A 21,627-nucleotide genomic window follows, 5' to 3' on the forward strand; every position below is an offset into this window, starting at 1 on the left:
CCATGCCCACAAATGGTCAGACTGAGTTACTTCTTTACTAGAATGAGTCATCACTCTTCTGAAATTTTCACTTTACTCTATTATAGCTTAACTATATTGCATTGTAACAATTTATTTACACATCTGTATCTCACACTAGATTGAGCTATTTGGGTTCAGGCTCTCATCTTATGCCCTTAGTAGGCAGAAGAATGACTGTCAGGTACTATCTGTAAGCTTGTAAGGGCAGGGGTTCAGTAAATGTTAAATAAGAACAGAAAGATATATGCAGATATCAAAGAAACATACCATCTAAACATCATATGTACTTACCACATAATTAAAGGATGTATCAGCAACCACTGCAAACTGACGGTACAATGTGTGCCTAGTAAACATCTCATTCTTAAGGACATGAAAACTGGGGGGGGAAGGCAACAGTAAAATTAGGATATATAGAAATCATAGGATAAAGCAAATCAGTATGATGTTTATGTAGTTAGGAACTAAAATTCTCAATGTTAGAGTAAAAAAAAATAGGAATAAAATTTTTAAAATATGAGTATGAACTGATTTCTTCTTTTATTTTTAAAATTACATATTTTCCAGCTTTGAGAGACACTGAAGCAATGGCAACACCATTTCAATGAAACACCTGAGGTCCTAGGCTATGGTTTTAAAACATTCCTCCCAAAATGCATATTTCAGAAATAGCTCTTTCTAGAACTAAAGCAATAAATATACAGGATAAGTCTTGAGCATTTTATTGTTAAGGGAGTCATAAAAAATTACGTAAAACACACACCACAGTGTTGTTAATTTTAAAGGGCTCCAATTAAGTTAAGATTGGAGAAATTAAGCATAAAAATAATGATTATAATGTATTGAAGCAAACATATATTAAACTTTTAAGAAATTCTCAGTCTATATTGCAAATAATGCTAAAATTAGGAGATTCACTATCAAGAAAGAATACTCTGTAGAGAAAGTCAAGTGTATGCTGGAAAACCTTTGGCAAGCTAGTAGGAAGAAAAAAATTACAGTATTTAGTCACACAAGGCACTCTTAGAAGAGATTTTGGTTTGTGACTCATGGATCAAAACCACTTCAGAATTATAAGGTTGAATAAAGCCAAAAGACAGACAACAAATGTTAAAAAGGACCAAGAGAAATTGGAACCCTCATTTATCGTGGAATTGTAAAATGATGTAGCCACTTTGGGAAGCAGTTTGGTAGTTCCTCAAAATGGTAAACAGAATTATCATGAGACCCAGTAATTCCTTCCTATGTGTATACACAAGAGAATTTAAAACATATGTTCACATAAATATTAATAGCAGCATTATTTATAGTAGCCAAAAAGTGGAAATAATTCAAATGTCTAATAAAGAATGCATAAAAATGTGGTATAATCATACAATAAAATATTATTTGGCAGTCCAAAGTAGCAGAGTACTGATGTATTCTACAACATAGAGGAACTTGGAAACATGCCAAGTGAAAGAAGCTAGCCATAAAAGTCCACATATTTTATGATTCCACTTATATGAAATGTCCAGAATAGGGAAATCCTTAGCAACAGAAAACAGATTAGTGGTTGTTAGTGGTTGACAGGAAGGGGATGGGAGGCAACTGCTAATGGGTATGGGGTTCCTTTTTGGGTTGATAAAAATGTTCTTATTTAGAAAGTGGTAATGGTTGCCCACTCTAAATACACCAAATCCAATTTTAGAAAGGTAATTTTATGGAAGTAAACTATGAATCAATAGTTATTATACATTAAGTTACTGTGTATGCTAAAAATAGGATCTTATCCTATCTAATAATCTACACCAATAAGAGAGAAAAATGCTAATTGACCATACCTTTGCTCCACCCACAGCCAATCAGAGTGAGTATGCAAATTAACCCAACAAATATGGTGTTTAATTTGCATACACTGAGGGAGGGAGGAGTAAAGATTGAAGATAGCATAGAAGGAAGAGGGAGGGAAAGTTGAAAGCAAGATGGCTGCTGGAGGGAAAGAGTGCCCCACCCACCCTGCCTGCCTGGCCCCGCCCACCACAGCAGGAGACGTGGGGTGAGGGGTACGGGAGAGGTGGCAGTGGCGGGAGGGAAGCCCACCGGATGCCCTGTTCTTGCAAGAATCTTCACTCAATGGGCCCCTAATCCTATCTAATAAGAATAATATGCAAATTGACCATCACTCCAACACACAAGATGGCTGCCCCCATGTGCTCAGTGGATAGAGCCACAGCCTGCAGTCTGAAGGGTCCTGGGTTTGATTCTGGTCAAGGGCACATTCTTGGGTTGTGGGCTCAATCCCCAATAGGGCGTGTGCAGGAGGCAGCAGATTGATTCTCTCTCATCATTGTTGTTTCTATCTCTCTCTCCCTCCGCCTTCCTCTCTGAAATCAATAAAAATATATTAACAAAAATAAAAACAAATAGGTCATCAATCAAACATCATTGCTCTCCATCCATCCAGTCCCCTCACAACCTCTTTTGTCTTTGTCTCCCCAACACATACACACTCTGCTGGGGTCTGTAAAATGGGGTCAGGATTTCTACTTCAACCAAGGGCCATGCTTCCGCACAGCCCTCCTTTTCCGCCCATCTCTGTCCCCAGTCCTGTGGGGTCTCTCCCTTCCTCTCCTCCATCTAACTTGGTGGGCTCTGCTCTGCACCCTCCTCCTGTGACTTCCTGTTTGCAGCCTCCCCCTTTCTCCTCCAGGGGTGAAGCTTCCCAAAGGCTGTGCGGGGAGAGCCCAGATGGGCCTTGGAGGAGAGCTGAGGTGACAAGTCACAGGGAGAAGGGAGGGATGTGGAGCCTGTCCTGTGGGAGGCACCGGGCTCCTTGGCTGCCCCCACCCAGCAGCTTTTCAAGGCCCCTGCGCAGCTGTCACCCTCCGCCCCTCACTGCCTCCTGCTTCCTTTCAAATTTTGGACTCAGTTTCTCCAACTCAGCTCCATGCCCCCTCTCTGCTGCATCCCTGGGAGCCTGAAGCCACGCCTTGGCCTCAGGCAGAGGCGCCTGGCCCATCTCCCCATAATGGTGCTACCTACTCTCCTGGAGTAGTTAGTGAAATTTAACAAATAAAGAGAAGCAGCTCTGAAGATTACAAATTGTGTACTGAGGGTGCCACAGGCTGTAGAGAGCTGTGCAGTCTACAGCTCTTGGATCAAGCATCCTCCTGCACCACCCAGTGCCTCCTGGCTTCTGCCCCTGCTGGTCTCCACCCGGAGCTCGGGCCAAAGCCTGGGAGCTTCCAGACAGCTTTCACCTCACAACTCACTTTTCAATCCAGCCCACAAGCTCCCACAGCAAGCTAACCTATCAGTCAGAACGTCTGCCTTCTGGTGGTCAGTGCACGTCATAGCAATTGTTCGAGTGGTCTAGCACCCAGTCGAACTGTGGTCGAGGGCACAATTTGCATAATAGGCTTCTATTATATAGGATTGTTAGATTTTGTCATTTGTTGTTGTTTTGCTATTGAGTTGTGTGAGTTTTCTTTGCTTTTGTTAATCCTCACCTGAGGCTACTTTTCCAATGATTGTTCTAGAGAGAGTGGAAGAAAGAGGGAGAGACACAGAGAGAGATTGATGGGAGAGACTCAGAGATTGGTTGCCTCCAGCACGTGCCTGAGGATGGAGCCTGCAATCCTTGACTGAAATTGAACTCCCTACCCTTTAGTCACAGGCTGATGCTCTAACTACTGAGAAAAACTAGCTAGGGCTATGTGAGTTCTTTCTATATTTTTGGTTATTAACCCTTTATCATATATATATATATATATATATATATATATATATATATATATATATATATGATTTCCAAGTATATATATATGATTTCCAAGTATATATATATGATTATATATTATATATGTATGTATATACATATATATATGTATATATATATATATATATATGATTTTCAAGTATTTTCTCCCATTCTGTAAGTTGTCATTTACTTTTGATCATGATTTTCTTTGATGTGCAGGAGCTTTTTAGTTTGATGTAGTCTCATTTGTTCAATTTTGGTATTATGGCCTTTGCTCTTTGTTTCAAATCCAAAATATCACTGGCAAGACTAATGTCAAGAAATTTACTTTATGTTTCCTTCTAGGAATTTTAGTTTCAGATCTTAGATTTAAGACCTAATCCATTTTGAGTTAACTTTTGTGTACAGGGTAACACAGAGTTCCAGTTTCATTCTTTTGGGTGTAGTTGTTCAATTTTCCCAGCACAATTCATTGAGGAGACTATCCTTTCCCTGCTAAGTATTCTTGGCTTCTTTGTCATAGATTAATTGACCATATATGTGGATTTACTTCTAGGTTTTCTCTTTTTTTCCATTGATCTGCATGTCCATTTTTATGCCAATACTCTATTGTTTTGATTATTATGGCTTTGTACTATAGTTTGAAATCAGGAAGCATGATGCCTCTAGCTTTGTTCTTTTTCAAGATTGTTTTGGCTATTTGTGGGTATGTTTTTATTTGTGTGTGTGTTTTGTTTGTTTGTTTGTTTTTGTGTGTGTGTGTGTGTTTCTACACACATTTTAGAATTATTTTTCCTATTTATTTGAAAAATTCCATTGGAATTTTGATAGGGATTGCATTGAATCTTCGGGTAGTAATGGACATTTTAAGAACATCAAATCTTCCAATCCATGAGCACAGAGGATTTTTCCATTTATTTTCATCTTCTGCAATTTTATTCATCAATGAAATAATGTTCACTATATAGATCTTTTACTTCTTTGGTACATTTAAACAAGTATTTCATTCTGTTTTTTACATAGTTTTTGTTTTTAAATATATTTTAATTGGTCTTGGAAAGAGGAAGGGAGATTGTAAGAGAGAAATATCAATGATAGAGAAACATCAATTGGCTGTCTCCTGCATGCTCCCTACTGGGGATCAAGTCCACAATCCAAGGACGTGCCCTGACCGAGAATCACAGGTTGATGCTCAACCATGGAGCCACACCAGCCAGGCAGTATTTCACTCTTTTTGATGCAACTGTAAATGGGATTGTTTTTTAAAATTTTGATAATTTGTTATTAATGTATAGAAAGATGATTTTAAAAACTAAAAGAAAGAAAAGTAACAGATTTTTGTGTATTGATTTTGTATCCAATTCCTGGAGATGAGGTGGGAGCGGCTTCATCACAGTGGCAACACCCAGGTAGTGATCTATTTCTGAGATGATGTGGCACACCTGTGCACCATTGTATCAAGAGAAAAGGCAATGATGACATCAGCAGCAGAGCCAGGAATGCCTTGTTAAGAAGGACTAGTCCTTGCTCTTGTCAGTACTGCTTAAGTTTGATGTTCCTGAAAATAGAGCTAATTCAGCAGAAATAAAAAAGGAGCTTGGAGAAGAAGCTCTGAATTCAACTGAGACTGAATATAAATCATGAATTGGCTGATAAATCATTGGAATAAACTGTCACCTGGACTAAGGTGAAGTTTTTCTTCTACTAAACAAAAATGATTGTTCCTGATCTGTGACCTGTTACTGTGAAATAAAATAACCATTTTAGCACACTTAATCTCCATACCACACCATGACACAGAACTTGCTATGTTGTTGCATGTGTTACCTTGAATTAGCACTTGGTGAGGCAACTGAACCATGATGGACAAATGCATTATGTCCTAACATTATGCTCTAGTTAGTTAGTTAAATGAGAAAACATATAGAAAGTGTGTAATAATACTTCCTATTGTCCTAAATATTTAGATAACAACATAAAGTCTGCAGAGACCAAATTGATGAATATGATTGTCAACATCTTGGTTAACAACAAATCAATTTGAAATAAAACTGAGATATTCTTGTAAATGGTCACTGAGTAGAGAATGAATTCTATATGGACAGATACATGGTAAATCTTAAGGATGAAAGTGAACCCTTCAGAAAGAAGTAAAAGAAAGACATTCTACCCAGTTTCAGAGATAGCTCCAATTCCATATGTGGGGAAATGAAATTAAGTGGGTGTTTAAACTTTCCTTTGTTCTCATCCTCTAGTTTCACTTGTATCTATATGCTATCTTATGATAACTCTGTGAGGGGTCAGGGAAAGCATGAATATGCAATTTTTTCAGAGCATAAAATAATTATCATCACAGTTGTGAAACACAAGCCAGAGTGGAAAGAGAATATTTTACCATAAGAAGGGGATCCTTCACTCGTCATCTGGTGGTATTTCTATTATGTAGATTCTCAACATGCCACCTGGGAGTTTTCAGTGCCAATAACACAGAAATATTCAGAATTTTACACACACACACACACACACACACACACACACACACACACTGTATGTTTATGAAGTGCAGTGCAAATGTATGGCATTATCACCTCATGAAGTGTTAGGTATGAGCCTCAAGTGTGATCTAGGACATCAGACCAACATTGAATCTACACTGCAGATGCTTCACTGTGAGAAAATCTTGCAAAGAAATTTCCAACATGCAAAGAGACTCTAGTGGAAATTATGGCAGAAACCAAGAGAACAGAACATAGAGTTTTAATACTAATATGTTAGGACACGAAAAAAAATAAGCATCTTTTTACAGTAGGCTTTTTAGAATTTTAGTGTCACTTTCTCCATTTCTTTTTACTTTCTCCATCTTTAAAAAGACAAAGATGATACAGGGAAGAGAAATTAAAAGAATTATCTGAATAAAAATTAGACCTGAGAATTAAGGAGTTGTCATTGTCTGTCTGAAAATGAAAAGGGGATCTAGTATTTAAAGCAGTTTTACCAGGAAGATATAGATCAGTTAAATATGAATATGTGCAAATGAGAAGGAAAACATTTTAATGCCCTATGAAGAGAGATGACTATGCAGGTCTGATTAAACCAGGCTCTAACCTATTGATCCTTTAAAAGTTGAAACATTGACATTGGAAATGAAAGTTTTAAATTATTTTTTCTTTGAAATGACTTTAACTACCATTCTATTTTAGGCCAATTATTTTGAACTTCTTGTTAATATTAATTAATATATACAGAAAAAATTCTCCCTTGTTTCTTTAGAAGATGATAGGTCACATTTCTATAACTAGAATTTTTATATATCACCAACTATACCTGTTCCTGAGAATAAGGAATTTCTTTTCCCATGATTTGTTTATCCGGTCTGATTCCCTCCTAAACCTGTAATAAATTTATAGATAGTTAAATTTTGTACTAGCTACAAATGAGTAGTTATGAATCATTATTTCCAGTACCTTTCTGTCAACTTTTTTTCAATCTCTAAATTTTCCTTTAATATTTCTATTTCCTTCTCCATATTATGTCTCTCTTCACCCTTTCAATAGAAAACACATCACAAGGTTAACTACATGAACAATACACCCTTTTCTCCATAAAGCTGAAGGGTTTCTTTGAGTATGTCAGGGTTATATCCCAGAATCATATTATGGAGGCAATCATGTCCTCTGTCTCTTCATAAAACTAATTCTCAAAGATGGCGGCATAGGTAAACACATATACTCACTGCTTCCCACAACCACATCAAAATTACACCTAAAATACAGAGCAACATTATACAGAACCACCTGAAGCTGGATAAATGGAAGAGCTACAACTAGATAAGTTAAGGAGAAAGCACACTGAGACTGGTAGGAGGGTGGAGACAGCCAGTTTTGCCGCTTCTCTGTGTTTGTTTCTATGTATTAGGTAGAGATGCTATGTTTCCTTCAATTGGTAAAATGCCTTGTGTATTAGGTGTCCTATAGGGCCCAGTGGGTCAGCCTCCCCAGTCACCTGAGCTGGGTCATAGGCTTTTTATTGATAAGTTTGGACCATATTGTCACCAGCATGAAACAGGTTGGTCTAACACCCACATGTGCTGTTTTTTTTGTTGTTGTTGTTGTTGTTTTGTTTTTTTAATTGGGAGTGAGTTGTCTCTATGGGGGCTGCTGGTGAGGAACATGGCCCCAGACAAGAACCCTAGCACAGTTTTCCAGAGCTGGGAAAAGAAGTCCCAATAACTACAGGCTGTAAAAACCATCAGGGATTGTGGCTGAGTGACACAGAAGCTTGTGAAGACCCAGGTATTCCATTTAAAAGACCAGCCCACAAATGTACTCAGACTCATAACACGAGGCCGCTTCGGAGGACACAGACACATAGAGGGAAGCACTGGATTGTTTGGCATCAGGGCAGGAAATTAGCGGCAGCTTTCTCCCATTGGGGATGTTCACAGGGGCCATTGTTCCTATGCTTGACCATCCCTGTCACAGGGCTGACTGGCATCCATATCTGAGTCTCCATCAGCCTGGGTCACATCATTTGTTCTGTTCTGGGGATCCCCTGAGGCCCTGCCCCATTCCATGTATAGTCCCACCTAAGCTGTTTGCAGGAAGTTTTCCATATTAATGGCTTGTTCTGGCTCAGGCTTCAGACTTTGCTAAAATCTCTCAAACTGCAGCTGGTGACAATGGCCCAAACCTACCAATAAAAGGCCCATGACCCAGCTCAGGTGACTGGGGAGGCTGAGCCACTGGGCCCTATAGGACACCTACTACACAAGGTATTCTACCAATTGAAGGAAACATAGCATCTCTACCTAATACATAGAAACAAACACAAGGAAGCAGCAAAAATGTGCAGACAAATGTCACAAATGAAAAAATGGAAGCAAGCAAACTACTGGATACAGAGTTCAAAACCATGGTTATAAGGTTACTCAAGGATTTTCATCAGACTTTCAAGGATCTTAATGAGAATGTCAAAGACACGAAAAAGGACCAGTCAGAAATTAAGCATATGCTAACTGGAATAAAGAATAATTTATAGGAGATTAAAAATGGCAGCAGACTAAATGGATGCTGCACGAAGACACTCCAAGGACCAAACTGGAATTACAATTAAAATACAGAAAATCTTCCTGAATAATCAAGAGATTCACTGGAGAGAACCATGATCACCGAGGACCAATAATAGAGACTGCATAGAGACTGGTAAGAGGGGCAGAATCACAAAAGGTCTGGCGGGCTCCCACAGATGGCAACTGAAGTTCTGGAGAGATATCTCAGCTAAGAAGGATACTCACATAGCATCTGGCTGTGAAAAGGTTGCCAGGGAGAGACCCTGGAAAATTCAGGCCTCTTAAAGGGCCAAAGCACAGAATTCCCTGTTGAGCCATCCACAGAAGGAGGGCAAGAGTGGACTGAAGCAGTGTGAGCAGAAGCCAGGATTAGGAGCTTTGAGGATAGCGCTAAGAAGACAAACACCCTAGTTTCCTGTGCTGTGTCATTCCCTCACACTGCAGAGGTCACCTTTCTCATGCAGATATTTGCTGTACAGGTGGCCTTGCCTGGGGGGAAGACATCCTATTGGAAAACATCTTGCCCTAAGGTGCAAAGTTGCTCAGGACCATTAAAAGACTGGGAATAACAATTAGCCTCCAGGCACCAGAAATTTCCCCATCCTGTTGGAAAAAAAACTCTTGCCACACCTGTGAATGATTGCCTGAGGACAACTCAAGACAAATCCTATCAGTCTGTAGATAGAGGTGGTCTCTGGATGCTTTGAATCTTTGCCTGACCTAATTAGTCAGAAACAGCATTTGACACTGTTCTTCATATTGATAAAAGGTTGAGAGGTGTAGCAGATCTACTTAATATATATAGTCACAAACCCAAACAGGGAGCCAAAATGAGGTGGCAAAGAAACAGCCTCCAAATGAAAGAACAAGCAAATTCTATAGAATAAGAGATAAATAAAACGGAGATAAGAAAATTTACCCGATATTGAGTTCAGAATAATGATGGTAGAGATACTCAACAGCATGAAAAAAGATATAATAACTATAAAAACAGAAATAATGACATAGCATAAATAAAGAGCACATTGGAAGGAATACACAGCAGATTAGGGGAAACTAAGGATGGTAGCAGTGAATCAAAGATAGAATGCAAAAAAATCACTCAATCAGAGAACCAAAAAGAAAAACAATTAATAGGAGGACACTTTTAGGGGGCTGTGGGACAACATGAAACATAACAGTATTTGAATAACAGGTGTGCCAGAAGAGGAAGAAAGGGATAGACAATGTGTTTGAAGAAATAATGGCAGAAAACTCCCTTAACCTCATAAAGGAAAAAGTCAAACAAGATCAGGAGTAACAGAAAACCTCAAGCAAGAAGAACCCAAGTAGGTCCACACCCAAACACATCATAATTAAAAAGAATTTTTCTGAAAGGGAAGTTCATAACACTACAAGGCTGACCTAAAAAACAAACAAACAAACAAAAAACCAATAAACTATTTAACTCTTCAACTTAAAGAACTAGAAAGACAACAAGAAAAGCCCAGAGTAAGTAGAAGGAATAAAATAATAAAGATTAGAGTAGAAATAAATGACATGAGACTAAAAAAAATACAAAAAAAATTCAATTAAATCAAAAGCTGTTTTTCTGAAAAAATAAATAAATAAAATAAACAAAATTGGCTGTTAACCAGACTCATCAAGAAAAAGAGAAAGCGAATCTCCCCCCCCCCCCCAAATAAAACCAGAAATGAAAGCAGAGTAGAAACTACTGACATCACAGAAATACAAAGGATTCTTACAAATACTATGAACAATTATAAGCCAACAAGCTGGACAATGTGGATGAAATGGACAAATTCCTAAAAAAATACAATCTCCCAAAACTGAATCAGAAAGAATCAGAAAACCTGAACAGGTCAATAATAACTGGTGAAATAGAAGCAGTAATAATAATAAATAAATAAAACTCCTACCAAATAAAAGCTTAGCAAACATTTCAAGAACTAAAACCTATCCTCCTCAGACTATTCCAAAAAACCCAAGAGGCAGGAATATTTCCAAGCTTCTTTTATTAGGCCAGCATTACCCTAATTCCAAAACCAGATAAAGACAATACAAAGAAAGAGAATTATAGGCCAATTTCCCTGATGAACATAGATGCTAAAAGGCTAAAAAAAATACTAGCAAATAACATCCAGCAATATATTAAAAAGATCATACACCATTACCAAATGGTATTTATTTCAGAGATGCAAGGCTGGTACAATATTCATAAATCAATAAATGAGTTATATCACATAAAAAAATTGAAAGACAAAAATCACATGATCATATCAATAAATGTATAAAAAACATTTGACAAAATCCAGCACCCATTTTTATTAAAAACTCCAAGCAATAAAAACAAACAAAAACAAACAAACAAACAAACAAAATCTCTAAGAAAATTGGGAATAGAGGGAGCATATGATAAAGACCACATGTGACAAACCTATAGCAAACATCATACTCAATGGACAAAAAGTAAAACCATTTCCCTTAAGAACAGGAACAAGACAGGGATGATTGTTTTCACCATTCTTATTCATCATGGTCCTTCAGATAAGAAGATATAAAAGGCATCCAAATTTGAAAGAAGGAAGTAAAAATCTTATTATTCACAGATGACATGATATTGTACATTGAAAACCCTAAAGACTTCACCAAAAGCTTCTAGATTTAATAAATGAATTTGGCAATGTAGCAGGATACAAAATCAACACCCAAAAATCAATGGCATTTTTTTTCTCCAATAATGAATTCTCAGAATAAGAAACTAAACAAGCAATCTTATTTACCATTGCAACAAAAAATTAAAATACTTAGGAATAAACTTAATTAAGGAGGCAAAAGACCTATATTCAAAAAACTATAGGATGTTGAAAAAAGAGATTGAAGAAGATATAAACAAGTGTATGAATATACTGTGCTTATGCATTGGTACAATTAACATCATTAAAATGTCCATACTACCCAAGGCAATCTACAGATTCAATGTGATCCCTATTAAAATGCCAATATAATATTTTACAGATCTAGAACAAATAATCCAAAAATGTATATGGAATTAAAAAAAATAGCTGCAGCAATCTTGAGAAAGAAGAACAAAGTTGGAGGGATCACAATACCAGAATTCAAGTTATACTATAAAGCCATTGCAATCAAAACAGTCTGGTACTGGCACAAAAATAGGCATATAGATCAACGGAATAGAACAGAGAACCCAGAAATCAACCCAAGCCATAATGCTCAATTAACATTTTACAAAAGAGGCAAGAGCATACAATAGATTCAAGACAGTCTCTTCAATAAATGGTATTGGGAAAATTTGATAGATACATGTAAAAAATGAAACTAGAGCACCAACTTACACCTTGCACAAGAATAAACACAAAATGGATAAAAGACTTAAATATAAGTTGTAAAACCAGAAAAACCCTAGAAGAAACCATAGGCAGCAAAATTTCAGACATCCCAAATAGCAATATGTTTATAGATACATCTCTTAGAGCAGTGGTCGGCAAACTCATTAGTCAACAGAGCTAAATATCAACAGTACAATGATTGAAATTATTTATGAGAGCCAAATTTTTAAAACTTAAACTTCTTCTAATGGCACGCCACTTTTCAAAATAGACTCACCCAGGCAGTGGTATTTTGTGGAAGAGCCACACTCAAGGGGCCAAAGAGCCACATGTGGTTCTCGAGCCACAGTTTGCCAACCACTGTCCTAGAGCAAAGAAAACTAAGGGGAAAATAAACAAATGGGACTACATTAAAATAAAGAGCTTCTGGCCTGGTCATGATGGCTCAGTGAATGAACATTGATCTATGAACCAGGAAGTCATGGTTTGATTTCCGGTCAGGCCACATGTCTGGGTTGCAGGCTTGATCTCCAGTAGGTGTGCAGGAGACAGCCAATCAATGATTCTTCTCATTGATTTTTCTATCTCTCCTCTCTTCCCCTCTGAAATCAATAGCAATATTTAAAAAAACCAAACAAACAAAAAAAACCCACAAACAATAAAAAGTTTCTGTACAGCAAAAGAAACCATCAACAAAACCTAAAGGGAGCCCTGTATAGGAGAACATATTTGGCAATGATACATCTGATAAAGGATTAATATCCAAAATATATAAGGACCTCATATAACTTAACAGAAAGAAACAATCTAATTAAAAATGGGCAAATGATCTAAATAGACACTTCTCCAAAGAGGACATACAGATGGCCAAGAGAAATATAAAAAAAAAATGCTCAAATTCACTGATCATCAGAGAGGTGCATAGTAAAATGACAATGACATATCACCTCAGACATGTCAAAATATTTACCATCAAATCAATAAATGACAAGTATTGGAGAGGATATGAAGAAAAGGGAACCCTAATACACTGTTAGTGGAAATGCAGACTGGTACATTCATTATAGAAAACAATATGGAGTTTCCTCAAAAAATTAAATATGGAACTGCCATATATCCTAAGAAACATGAAATACTAATCAGAAAGACTGTATGCACCACTATGTTCATAGCAGCACAATTCACAACAGCAAAGATCTTGAAACAGCCAAGTGCCTATCAATAGATGAGTAGATAAAAATGTTGTGGTACATTTATACCATGGATTACTATGCAGCAGTAAAAAACAATATCTTACTCTTTGAGATAGCATGGAGGGACCTGGAGAGTATCATGCTAAGTGAAATAAGTTAATCAGAGAAAAATAAGTATCACATGATCTCACTCATATGTGGAATCTAAGTCACAAAATAAACTGATAAATGGAGTGGATCCAGAGATATGGAAGCATGGATCAAAGTGTGGAAGCTTGGAGGGAAGGAGGGAGAGAAGGTTGGGTGGTAACCAACCAAAGGATGTGTATGCATATATGCATGGCCCATGGACACAGACAATGAGGTGGTAAGGGGAGGGGGGGGGTGTAGGAGTATGCTGGTAGGGGCAATGGGGAAATAGTGGGACTTTCTACAAGAAAGAATTATTAAAAAAAAAAAAAGAATAATTTGTAGGGAATCAACAATAGAGGATTCAGAGAATCAAATCAATGATTTGGAATATGAGAAAGCAAAAACCACTCAAGCAAAAGAGCAAAAAGAAAAAAGAATTAAAAAAATATGAAGATAGTATAAGAAGCCTCTGGGATAACTTCAAGCATACCAACATTTACATTATGGGGTATCAGACAAGAAGAGAGAGAAAGAGAGCAAGAAAATCTATTTGAAGAAATAATTACAAAAAACTTCCCCTGCCTGGTGAAAGAAATAGACTTACAAGTCCAGGAAGCACAGGTAACCTTAAAGAAGAGGAACCCAAAGAGGCCCACACCAGGACACATCATAATTAAAATGCCAAGGATTAAAGATAAAGAGAGAATCTTAAAAGAAGCAAGAGAAAAGCAGTTAGTTACCTACAAGGGAGTACCCATATGACTGTCAGCTGATTTCTCAAACAGAAACTTTGAAGGCCAGAAGGGAGTGGCAAGAAATATTCAAAATGGTGAATAGCAAAGGCCTCTAACCAAGATTACTCTACCCAGCAAAGATCTCATTTAGAATTGAGGGTCATATAAAGAGCTTCACAAACAGGAAAAAGCTAAAGGAGTTCATCACCATCAACCCAGTATTACATAAAATGTTGAAGGGCACTCTTTAAAAAGAGAAAGAAGAGAAGGAGGAGGAGGAGGAGGAGGAGGAGGAGGAGGAGGAGGAGGAGGAGGGGGAGAAAAAGAGATAAAATATGAGTAAAATGACAATAAATACATATCTATCAATAATTGAATCTAAAAATCAATATAAGTGAACAAGAAATATAATAAACAAAATAAACTGGTGAGTAAAGTAGAATTAGAGGCATGGAACAGACTGACAAATCTCAGAGGGAAGGGTGTAGGGGGGTCAGAAGGAGATTAACCAAAGATCTTACCTATAAATATCGGCAGTAGGATGGTGAAGGCCTGAGGTAGAGGGGGAAGTGGGTGAAGGGGGACAATGAGGGGGAAATTTGTAATGCTCTCAACAATGAAGATTTTTTTTAAAGAGGAAAAACAACAAACAAAACTAATTCTCTATCAAAGTCATTGCTACTTTCTAAGAATAGCCAGCATCAATATGAAGAATTAGAGTAATAATAACGGTCTTAATAGTCATCTTATACCTGGTCATATGACATTTTCACCTCTTCATGATCATGTGGCTCAATAGACATGTCACGTACATACTGGAAAGGAAATAAATATAGGGAGGGACAAAGTAGATTTATAGTTGTGAGTACATGAAAGTTTATTCTTACATTATTACTTATTAATGATTGTATTACTTTCTATATGAACTATAAACATATCTTTGCCCTACCCTGTATAACATTTTAAAATAATGCATAAAGATGTGGCTTCTCTGCAGCTTAGAGAAAGGAAACTGAGACAAATATGTCAACCAGAGTCCCACAGGGATCTTCTCTGCCTTATCCAATTTATTAAGTTTGGTGTTTAAATATTGCACTAGAGGCCTGGTGCACGAATTTGTGCACAGGTGGGTTCCTTTGGGGTGGCCTGCGGGGATCAGGCTGAAACCAGCACTCCAATGCTGCCTGCCGCTCCTGCTTGCTGCTCCTGCCTGCCACTCCCACTCATCTCAGCCCCGCTGTGCCCGCTACGGACTTGCACTCAGTCAGTCCCAATTGGGAGAGGCTTGCACTGCAACAGCAGTACTCGCCAGCCATAAGCCTTGCATCTGGTGCTCATTTGGGGGGGAGAGGGGAGCTGGGAAAAAATTGGCCCTCTGGGTGGGCGGTGGGGTGCCCTTGCCGGCCTGGGGTTCAGATTTGTGCTGCTGACGTTTGCACAGTTTGTTGGGATCCACCTGGCAGCCACTTTTATATCATTTCTTCATTGTGAAGCATCTAGAGAGGGGAAATGGCAGTGATGCCCAAGGTAGACTTCCAGGAGAACTGTGGCACTGTCAGGATCATGCCAGTAGTGCTGGTCCATCAGTGCCTGGCCCATTCTCTGAAGATTGGACCTGCAGGCCTACTGAGTGAGTAAGTGGCTGCTGCTAGGCTGGTGGGCCACTGGGATGGGTCAGTCAGCTGAGCGGTGATTCCATTGCGGGAGCACACTGACCACCAGGGGCAGCTCCTGCATTGAGCGTCTGCCCCCTTGCAGTCAGTGCGCATCACAGCAACCGGCCAATTGGTTGTTCAGTCACTTAGGCTTTTATATATATAGATTTGCAATTGGGCAATTATAGTCCATTAAAACCAACTTTCCCACTATAGTTTTTTAACAATACATTACTCTGCCATCATATAGTGGTCAAATTTTACCATTATATCTTTTTAAAAATATATATATATTTTATTGATTTTTTACAGAGAGGAAGAGAGAGAGGTAGAGAGTTAGAAACATCGATGAGAGAGAAACATCGATCAGCTGCCTCTTGCACACCCTTTACTGGGGATGCGGCTGCAATGAAGGTACATGCCCCCAACCGGAATCGAACCCGGGACCCTTCAGTCTGCAGGCCGACGCTCTATCCACTGAGCCAAACCGGTTTCGGCCCATTATATCTTTTAAAAATGAAATGGGCAGTTATTACCTGTAAAGACAGAAGCTTTAAAACAATCTTTTATTTTAAAGTAGTTTATTTTAAACTATTAAAAAGGTATTAGAGGAAATATTTTAACATTGCTATTTGCCCTTTCTGTATAATAGAAGTGTCAGAGATGAAAGAAAATTAGTAAAATCTGTATGAAAATCTTCCTCCTGTCAGAGTCTGGGGTGCACCAGAGTCAAGTCCTTGCCCACCCATGTGCGCCTCAAAATCATGTGAGATCCAGACCCGGCTGGTCCCACCCCCATGGGGCTAGATCCAGACCTGCCTGGTCCCACCCTTGTCAAGCCCCACCAGGCAGGGTCGCAGCCTCTGATCCCCCAGCCAGGGTTGGGGCAGAGGGTGTGCCTTCAGGTCCCCTGTCAAGTCCTGCCAGGAGGGGGACGTGGCCTGAGATACCCTGTCAAGCCCTGCTGGGCAGGGGGCATGGCCTGAGGTTCCCTGGCCTGGGGTGAGGGGAGCAGCCTGAGGTCACCTGGTTCAGCACTGGGGCAGGAGGGCACACTTTGAGGTCCACTGTTAAGCCCTGCTGGGTGGGGAGCATAGCCTGAGGTCCCTTGTCAAACCCCACCAGGGAGGGGGCATGGCCTCAGGTCCCCCAGCCTGGTGCCAGGGTGGGGGGACGTGGCCTAAGGTTCCCCATTAAGCCTGCCATGTGGGTGGGCACAGCCTGAGGTCCCCTGGCCTGGCTCCAAGGCGGGGGGTGAGGCCTGAGGAGGGAGGTGCAGCCTTAGGTTCTTGCTGATTGCTCTTTAAGGCTCCTTACAGGAACTTGGCCTCCACTGTGGGTGAAGCCATCTTGGGTTATGGAAACCCCACCTCCACTGTGCGCACAGCCATCTTGTGTTACGGAAATACCCTCCCCCCCCACCTCTGCTGTGGGCGCTGCCATCTTTGTGGTGGAGTGACAGTAAATTTGCATATTCCCTCTTTATTATAATACAATATATAGGGTGATACTCAGGGTGAATTTTTGTTACTATCGCTTTCTCTGATGATAAGGAGAATAGATGGCAATGAGAAAATATAATGAATATACAAATCTGCTTGGTTAATTATTGCTGTATTCTAAACAATAGACAGAAAAAGTGCCCCTTATTGCCACCACTAACTTCTCTAGTGGATTCTGTGACCCAAAAGTCCTTTAATGTGTTGCCCATCTTCATAGGGTAGGCTCTACCAAGTAGCATCTGGAGTCAGGTATGGGAGAGGGAGTCAGAGAGTCTTGCAGAATAAAATAAAATGACCTCAAGCTCCCCCAAGGAATCAGAGGTGGAAGCTGAGAAGAGAGATAGAGAAAGAGAAAATGGCCAGGCAAGACCACAGAGCTAGAAATGCAGCTGACCATTTGCCAGGGGTGATGTGCAATATTCCATTTGAAATGGCATCTTAGTAATATAAACTGTCCCTGTCAGTTAACCTTCTTCAACCTCCTCAAACTTACAAATGCAAAGGTATCATGTGAGTGGATGCTTTTAGTAGAAATCACAGAACTGGATTGAACTCAAAGTATGAACAAGCATGGCATGCAGGGCACAATGAGACTCAGAATGTGCCTTAGTTCGGTGGAAGGAGCCTGTTCACAGCAACAACCACCGCGATACTGTGGCCCCTGCAGACACCAGAGGACACACTCTAGGCTCCCACAAAGCACAAATTGGTTTGACCCAAGTTTATCTGTATCTGAAGGGACAGAGAGAACACAGCTGACATCAGCTACCATATATAAAAATAATATTTTTAGTAACAGCCATAAAAACTCTAATTGGGTGCCTACTCTGTGTCAGACACTTCACATACACTAAGCTATTGACTTCTTCATTCATATTAACTTAGATTTTTATTTTATTTTTTATTTAAATCAATCTTTATTGTTCATATTATTACAAAAGTTCCTCATTTTTTCCCCCCTCCAGCAGGTTCCCACCCCACCCTCTGCCCTTTCCCCACCCCCCATTGTCCTCATCCATAGGTGCACAGTTTATGTTCAGTCTCTTCCCGCACCCACCACTCCCCTTTTCCCCGAGAACTGTCAGTCCACTCCCCTCCCATATCTCTGATTCTATTATAATCAACAGTTAATATTGTTCATCAGGTTTTTTTTAATTAATAAACTTTTATATTTTTAAGAATAAATTTTAAAATCTAATAATTTTAAACCTTGTTTTTTCTTCCCTGGGAACTGAGAAGCAAACTTGTTTATATGTAAACTTGCCCTTGGGCTAGCAAAAGGCGTAGCCATTCAAATGTAAATGAACACATTGTTTAAAGATAGCTGCTGGCTGGAATTGGATTACCTGTTCTGGGTGGTAAGGGCATGTCCTCCCCATTCTCCATTAAAATTAAGGTGTTAGCTTTAAAACCTCTTTTTGGCAAGAGACCTTAAACTATCAGAACTTTAAATTTTTCAGGTAGCAAATCAATTACTTAGCATTTTCTCAAATCAATAATACCTCCACATTCCCAAGGATACACTTCACACAAAAGACATTTCCAAATAGATCAACCAACCTCATCCAGGCCCCACACAAGGTACTCACAGATCAACACCCCAGCGCTACAGCAACTCAACACATCCAGATCTAAGCCTTCATCACTTGATTTAGCAGACCCTCAAGTTCCCACAAAAGTTTCCAGCCATGTCTGAGAAGCAGCCCTGGGGCATGGGCAGGCGAGGAGCAAGCTGTTCCGGGAGCAGCTGCTCCAGGCCTGGCCGCTGTTGCTCCGGGCCTGGCCTCTGTTGCTCCAGGCCTGGCCGCTCCAGGCCTGGCAGCTCTGGGTCTGGCTGCTGCTGCTCCAGGCCTGGCTGCTCCAGGCCTGGCTGCTGCTGCTCAGGGGCCTGGATGATGCTGCTCTGGGCCTGGCTGCTCCGGGCCTGGCTATTGCTGCTCAAGGCCCAACTGCTCCAGGCTAGGCTGCTCCAGGCCTGGCTGTTCCGGGCCTGGTTGCTGCTGTTCTGGGCCCGACTGCTGCTTCTCTGGGCCCGGCCGATCCTGGCTTGGCTGCTGCTGCTCTGGGCCTGGCTGCTGCTGCTCTCGGCCTAGATGCTCCTGACCTGGCTGCTCCGGGCACGGCTGCTCTGGGTCCGGCTGTTTTGGGCCTGGCCGCCCTGGGCCTGGCCACCACTGCCCCAGGCCTGGCTTTCACTGCCTCAGGCCTGGCTGCTCCGGACCTGGTTGCTCCGGGCCTGGCTGCTGCTGCTCTGGGCCCGGCTGCTCTGGGCCTGTCTGCTCCGGGCCTGGCTGCCACTTCCCTAGGCCTGGCCACTCTGGGCCTGGCTGCCACCGCTCTAACATTGTCTTTTTTTTTTTTTCTTTTTTTTTTTAATGCATTTATGTTGCAATGTTGGCTGATGAGTTGAGTTCTGCTTAATCTTCGATTTTTCAAGATCTTCTTTGTATTCTTTCTTAAGTAATTTTACTATCTTTTTGCTATAACTTGACTTCTTCACATTGAAAACTTCTTCGGTTTCTTCCTCCTCGTCCTGGAAGCTCAGCAGGCTGGCCTACAGTGCCCCTTTGTTCTCCGTGACCTCCTGCGTGCCTTTAGCCTGTTGCTGGGGTTGGCACCATCCAGGAAGCAGCCCCTGGCCTCGGCTCCGTGGCCCGCGGTCAGCGGTTGAGGGCCCAGCGGCACCTCCCCTTTGGGGGCCCCGTTTCCCGGCTCCTTGCCGGCGCCCAGCAGCAGCAGCCGCGGCGGTGGCTCCCACTCCTCATCACGCTCTTAACAGTTCCTGAGGTTCAGCGTGCCTTCTCTCTCTCCTTCCCAGATGGCAGAGCCTCCTCTTAGCCAGCCATCTGGGCGATGGGGCGATGTTTCCCCTGTTTTCCAGATCTAAATTCAAATTTGTAGTGGTAGGCTGCATTTGGGTGTCTACCTTATGCCGCCATCTTGGTTTCCCCTCCATATTACCTTAGATTTTTAAATGGTAATGTATGCACGTATTAAAAAACAAACTACAAATAGAATAGTATACATGAACATATAACTATTATTTCCCAGAACCTAAGGTATTGTTGTTGTTTTTCCTTATCATTATCATTATCATTATTAATAAACTAGAGGCCTGGTGCACAAATTCATGCACCAGTGAGATCCTTCAGCCTGATCTGCAGGGATTGGGCTGAAGCTGGCTTTCTGACATCCCCCAAAGGGTCACAGATTGCGAGTGGGCACAGGCCAGGCTGAGGGACCTCACTGATGCACGATTGGGACTGGGGAGGGACCATAGGAGAGCTCCATGGCATGTCAGGGCCATCTGGCCCAGTCCCAATTGGCTGGACCCCAGCAGCAAGCTAACCTACCGGTTGGAGCACCTGTCCCTTGATGGTCAGTGCACATCATAGCAACTGGTCAAATGGTTGAACAAATGATAAGGCACTTAGCATATTAGGCTTTTATTATATAGGATAATAGCCTTTATTGATTTGGGGTCCCCACAAATAAATATTAAGATTTTAGAGCATTCACATTACCTTCCACCTTCTCCCTCACCTGCCTGTTGTTGCTTTGGTTATGATTTCAATAGATATAAACTTGTATACTTGGTATATTAACTCCACCCTGTGACAAATGGGAAATTTATTTAGACTTTTATGTTTTCCAACATATTCACTCACCTGATTTCCAAGCTTTTAGAAGGAATGTTATTTTTATATTGTCAATGTCTATAAGATTGTTCCCTAACTATAATTAAGTCCTCCATGCTTCATCTACACACTGACTCTAAAAAACTGAGATCTAGTAAATAACATTAACAGTGTGTTTATGCAGATACCAGTTATTACAGGCCTAATTATTTGTAATTATCCATAGAGAAGGAAGCTTAAACCTGTTACTAAATTTTGCCACTGAAAAAAGTCTCTTCCAACTGTTAGTTTAATGTTTCAACTTTTAATTTTTTTCTAGCTTCCCTCACTTCTGAGAAATAACTAGTTTCTCATTTTTATTGTGTCCATATCATTCTGCATATCTTATTTTTTTAAATACTCAATTGAGATTTTAGCTGAATATAAGAATCAGGCTTCAACCATTTTTTTTTCTTTTGAATACTTTGCTTTATTTTCTTGTAGCAACTACTGTTTAACTTTACTCATAATTTATGTCTGCTATTTTACACTATTTCTGAGACTTTCCCCCTACTTTAATTAATTAGATCTTCAGCTGTGTCAATTTTCTTAT

At 40.2% G+C, this 21,627-nt stretch overlaps 1 protein-coding gene across 1 annotated transcript in view; it reads right to left on the bottom strand.

Moving 5' to 3' along the window:
- Positions 1 to 21,627, bottom strand: part of LOC311620869 (uncharacterized protein C10orf67, mitochondrial) — a gene marked incomplete at both ends in the record, with an annotated part of 148,116 nt that overhangs the window by 52,415 nt on the left and 74,074 nt on the right. Inside the window, 4 exons of the mRNA XM_084880559.1 lie at positions 313 to 400; positions 7,088 to 7,153; positions 7,228 to 7,307; positions 14,993 to 15,055. Of these exons, the coding sequence (XP_084736685.1) occupies positions 313 to 400; positions 7,088 to 7,153; positions 7,228 to 7,307; positions 14,993 to 15,055 (297 nt within the window). The remainder of the gene's footprint in view (positions 1 to 312; positions 401 to 7,087; positions 7,154 to 7,227; positions 7,308 to 14,992; positions 15,056 to 21,627) is intronic.

This window comes from Pipistrellus hanaki, assembly GCF_964339955.1.
Source record: "Pipistrellus hanaki genome assembly, chromosome: 1".
Taxonomy (NCBI): domain Eukaryota; kingdom Metazoa; phylum Chordata; class Mammalia; order Chiroptera; family Vespertilionidae; genus Pipistrellus; species Pipistrellus hanaki.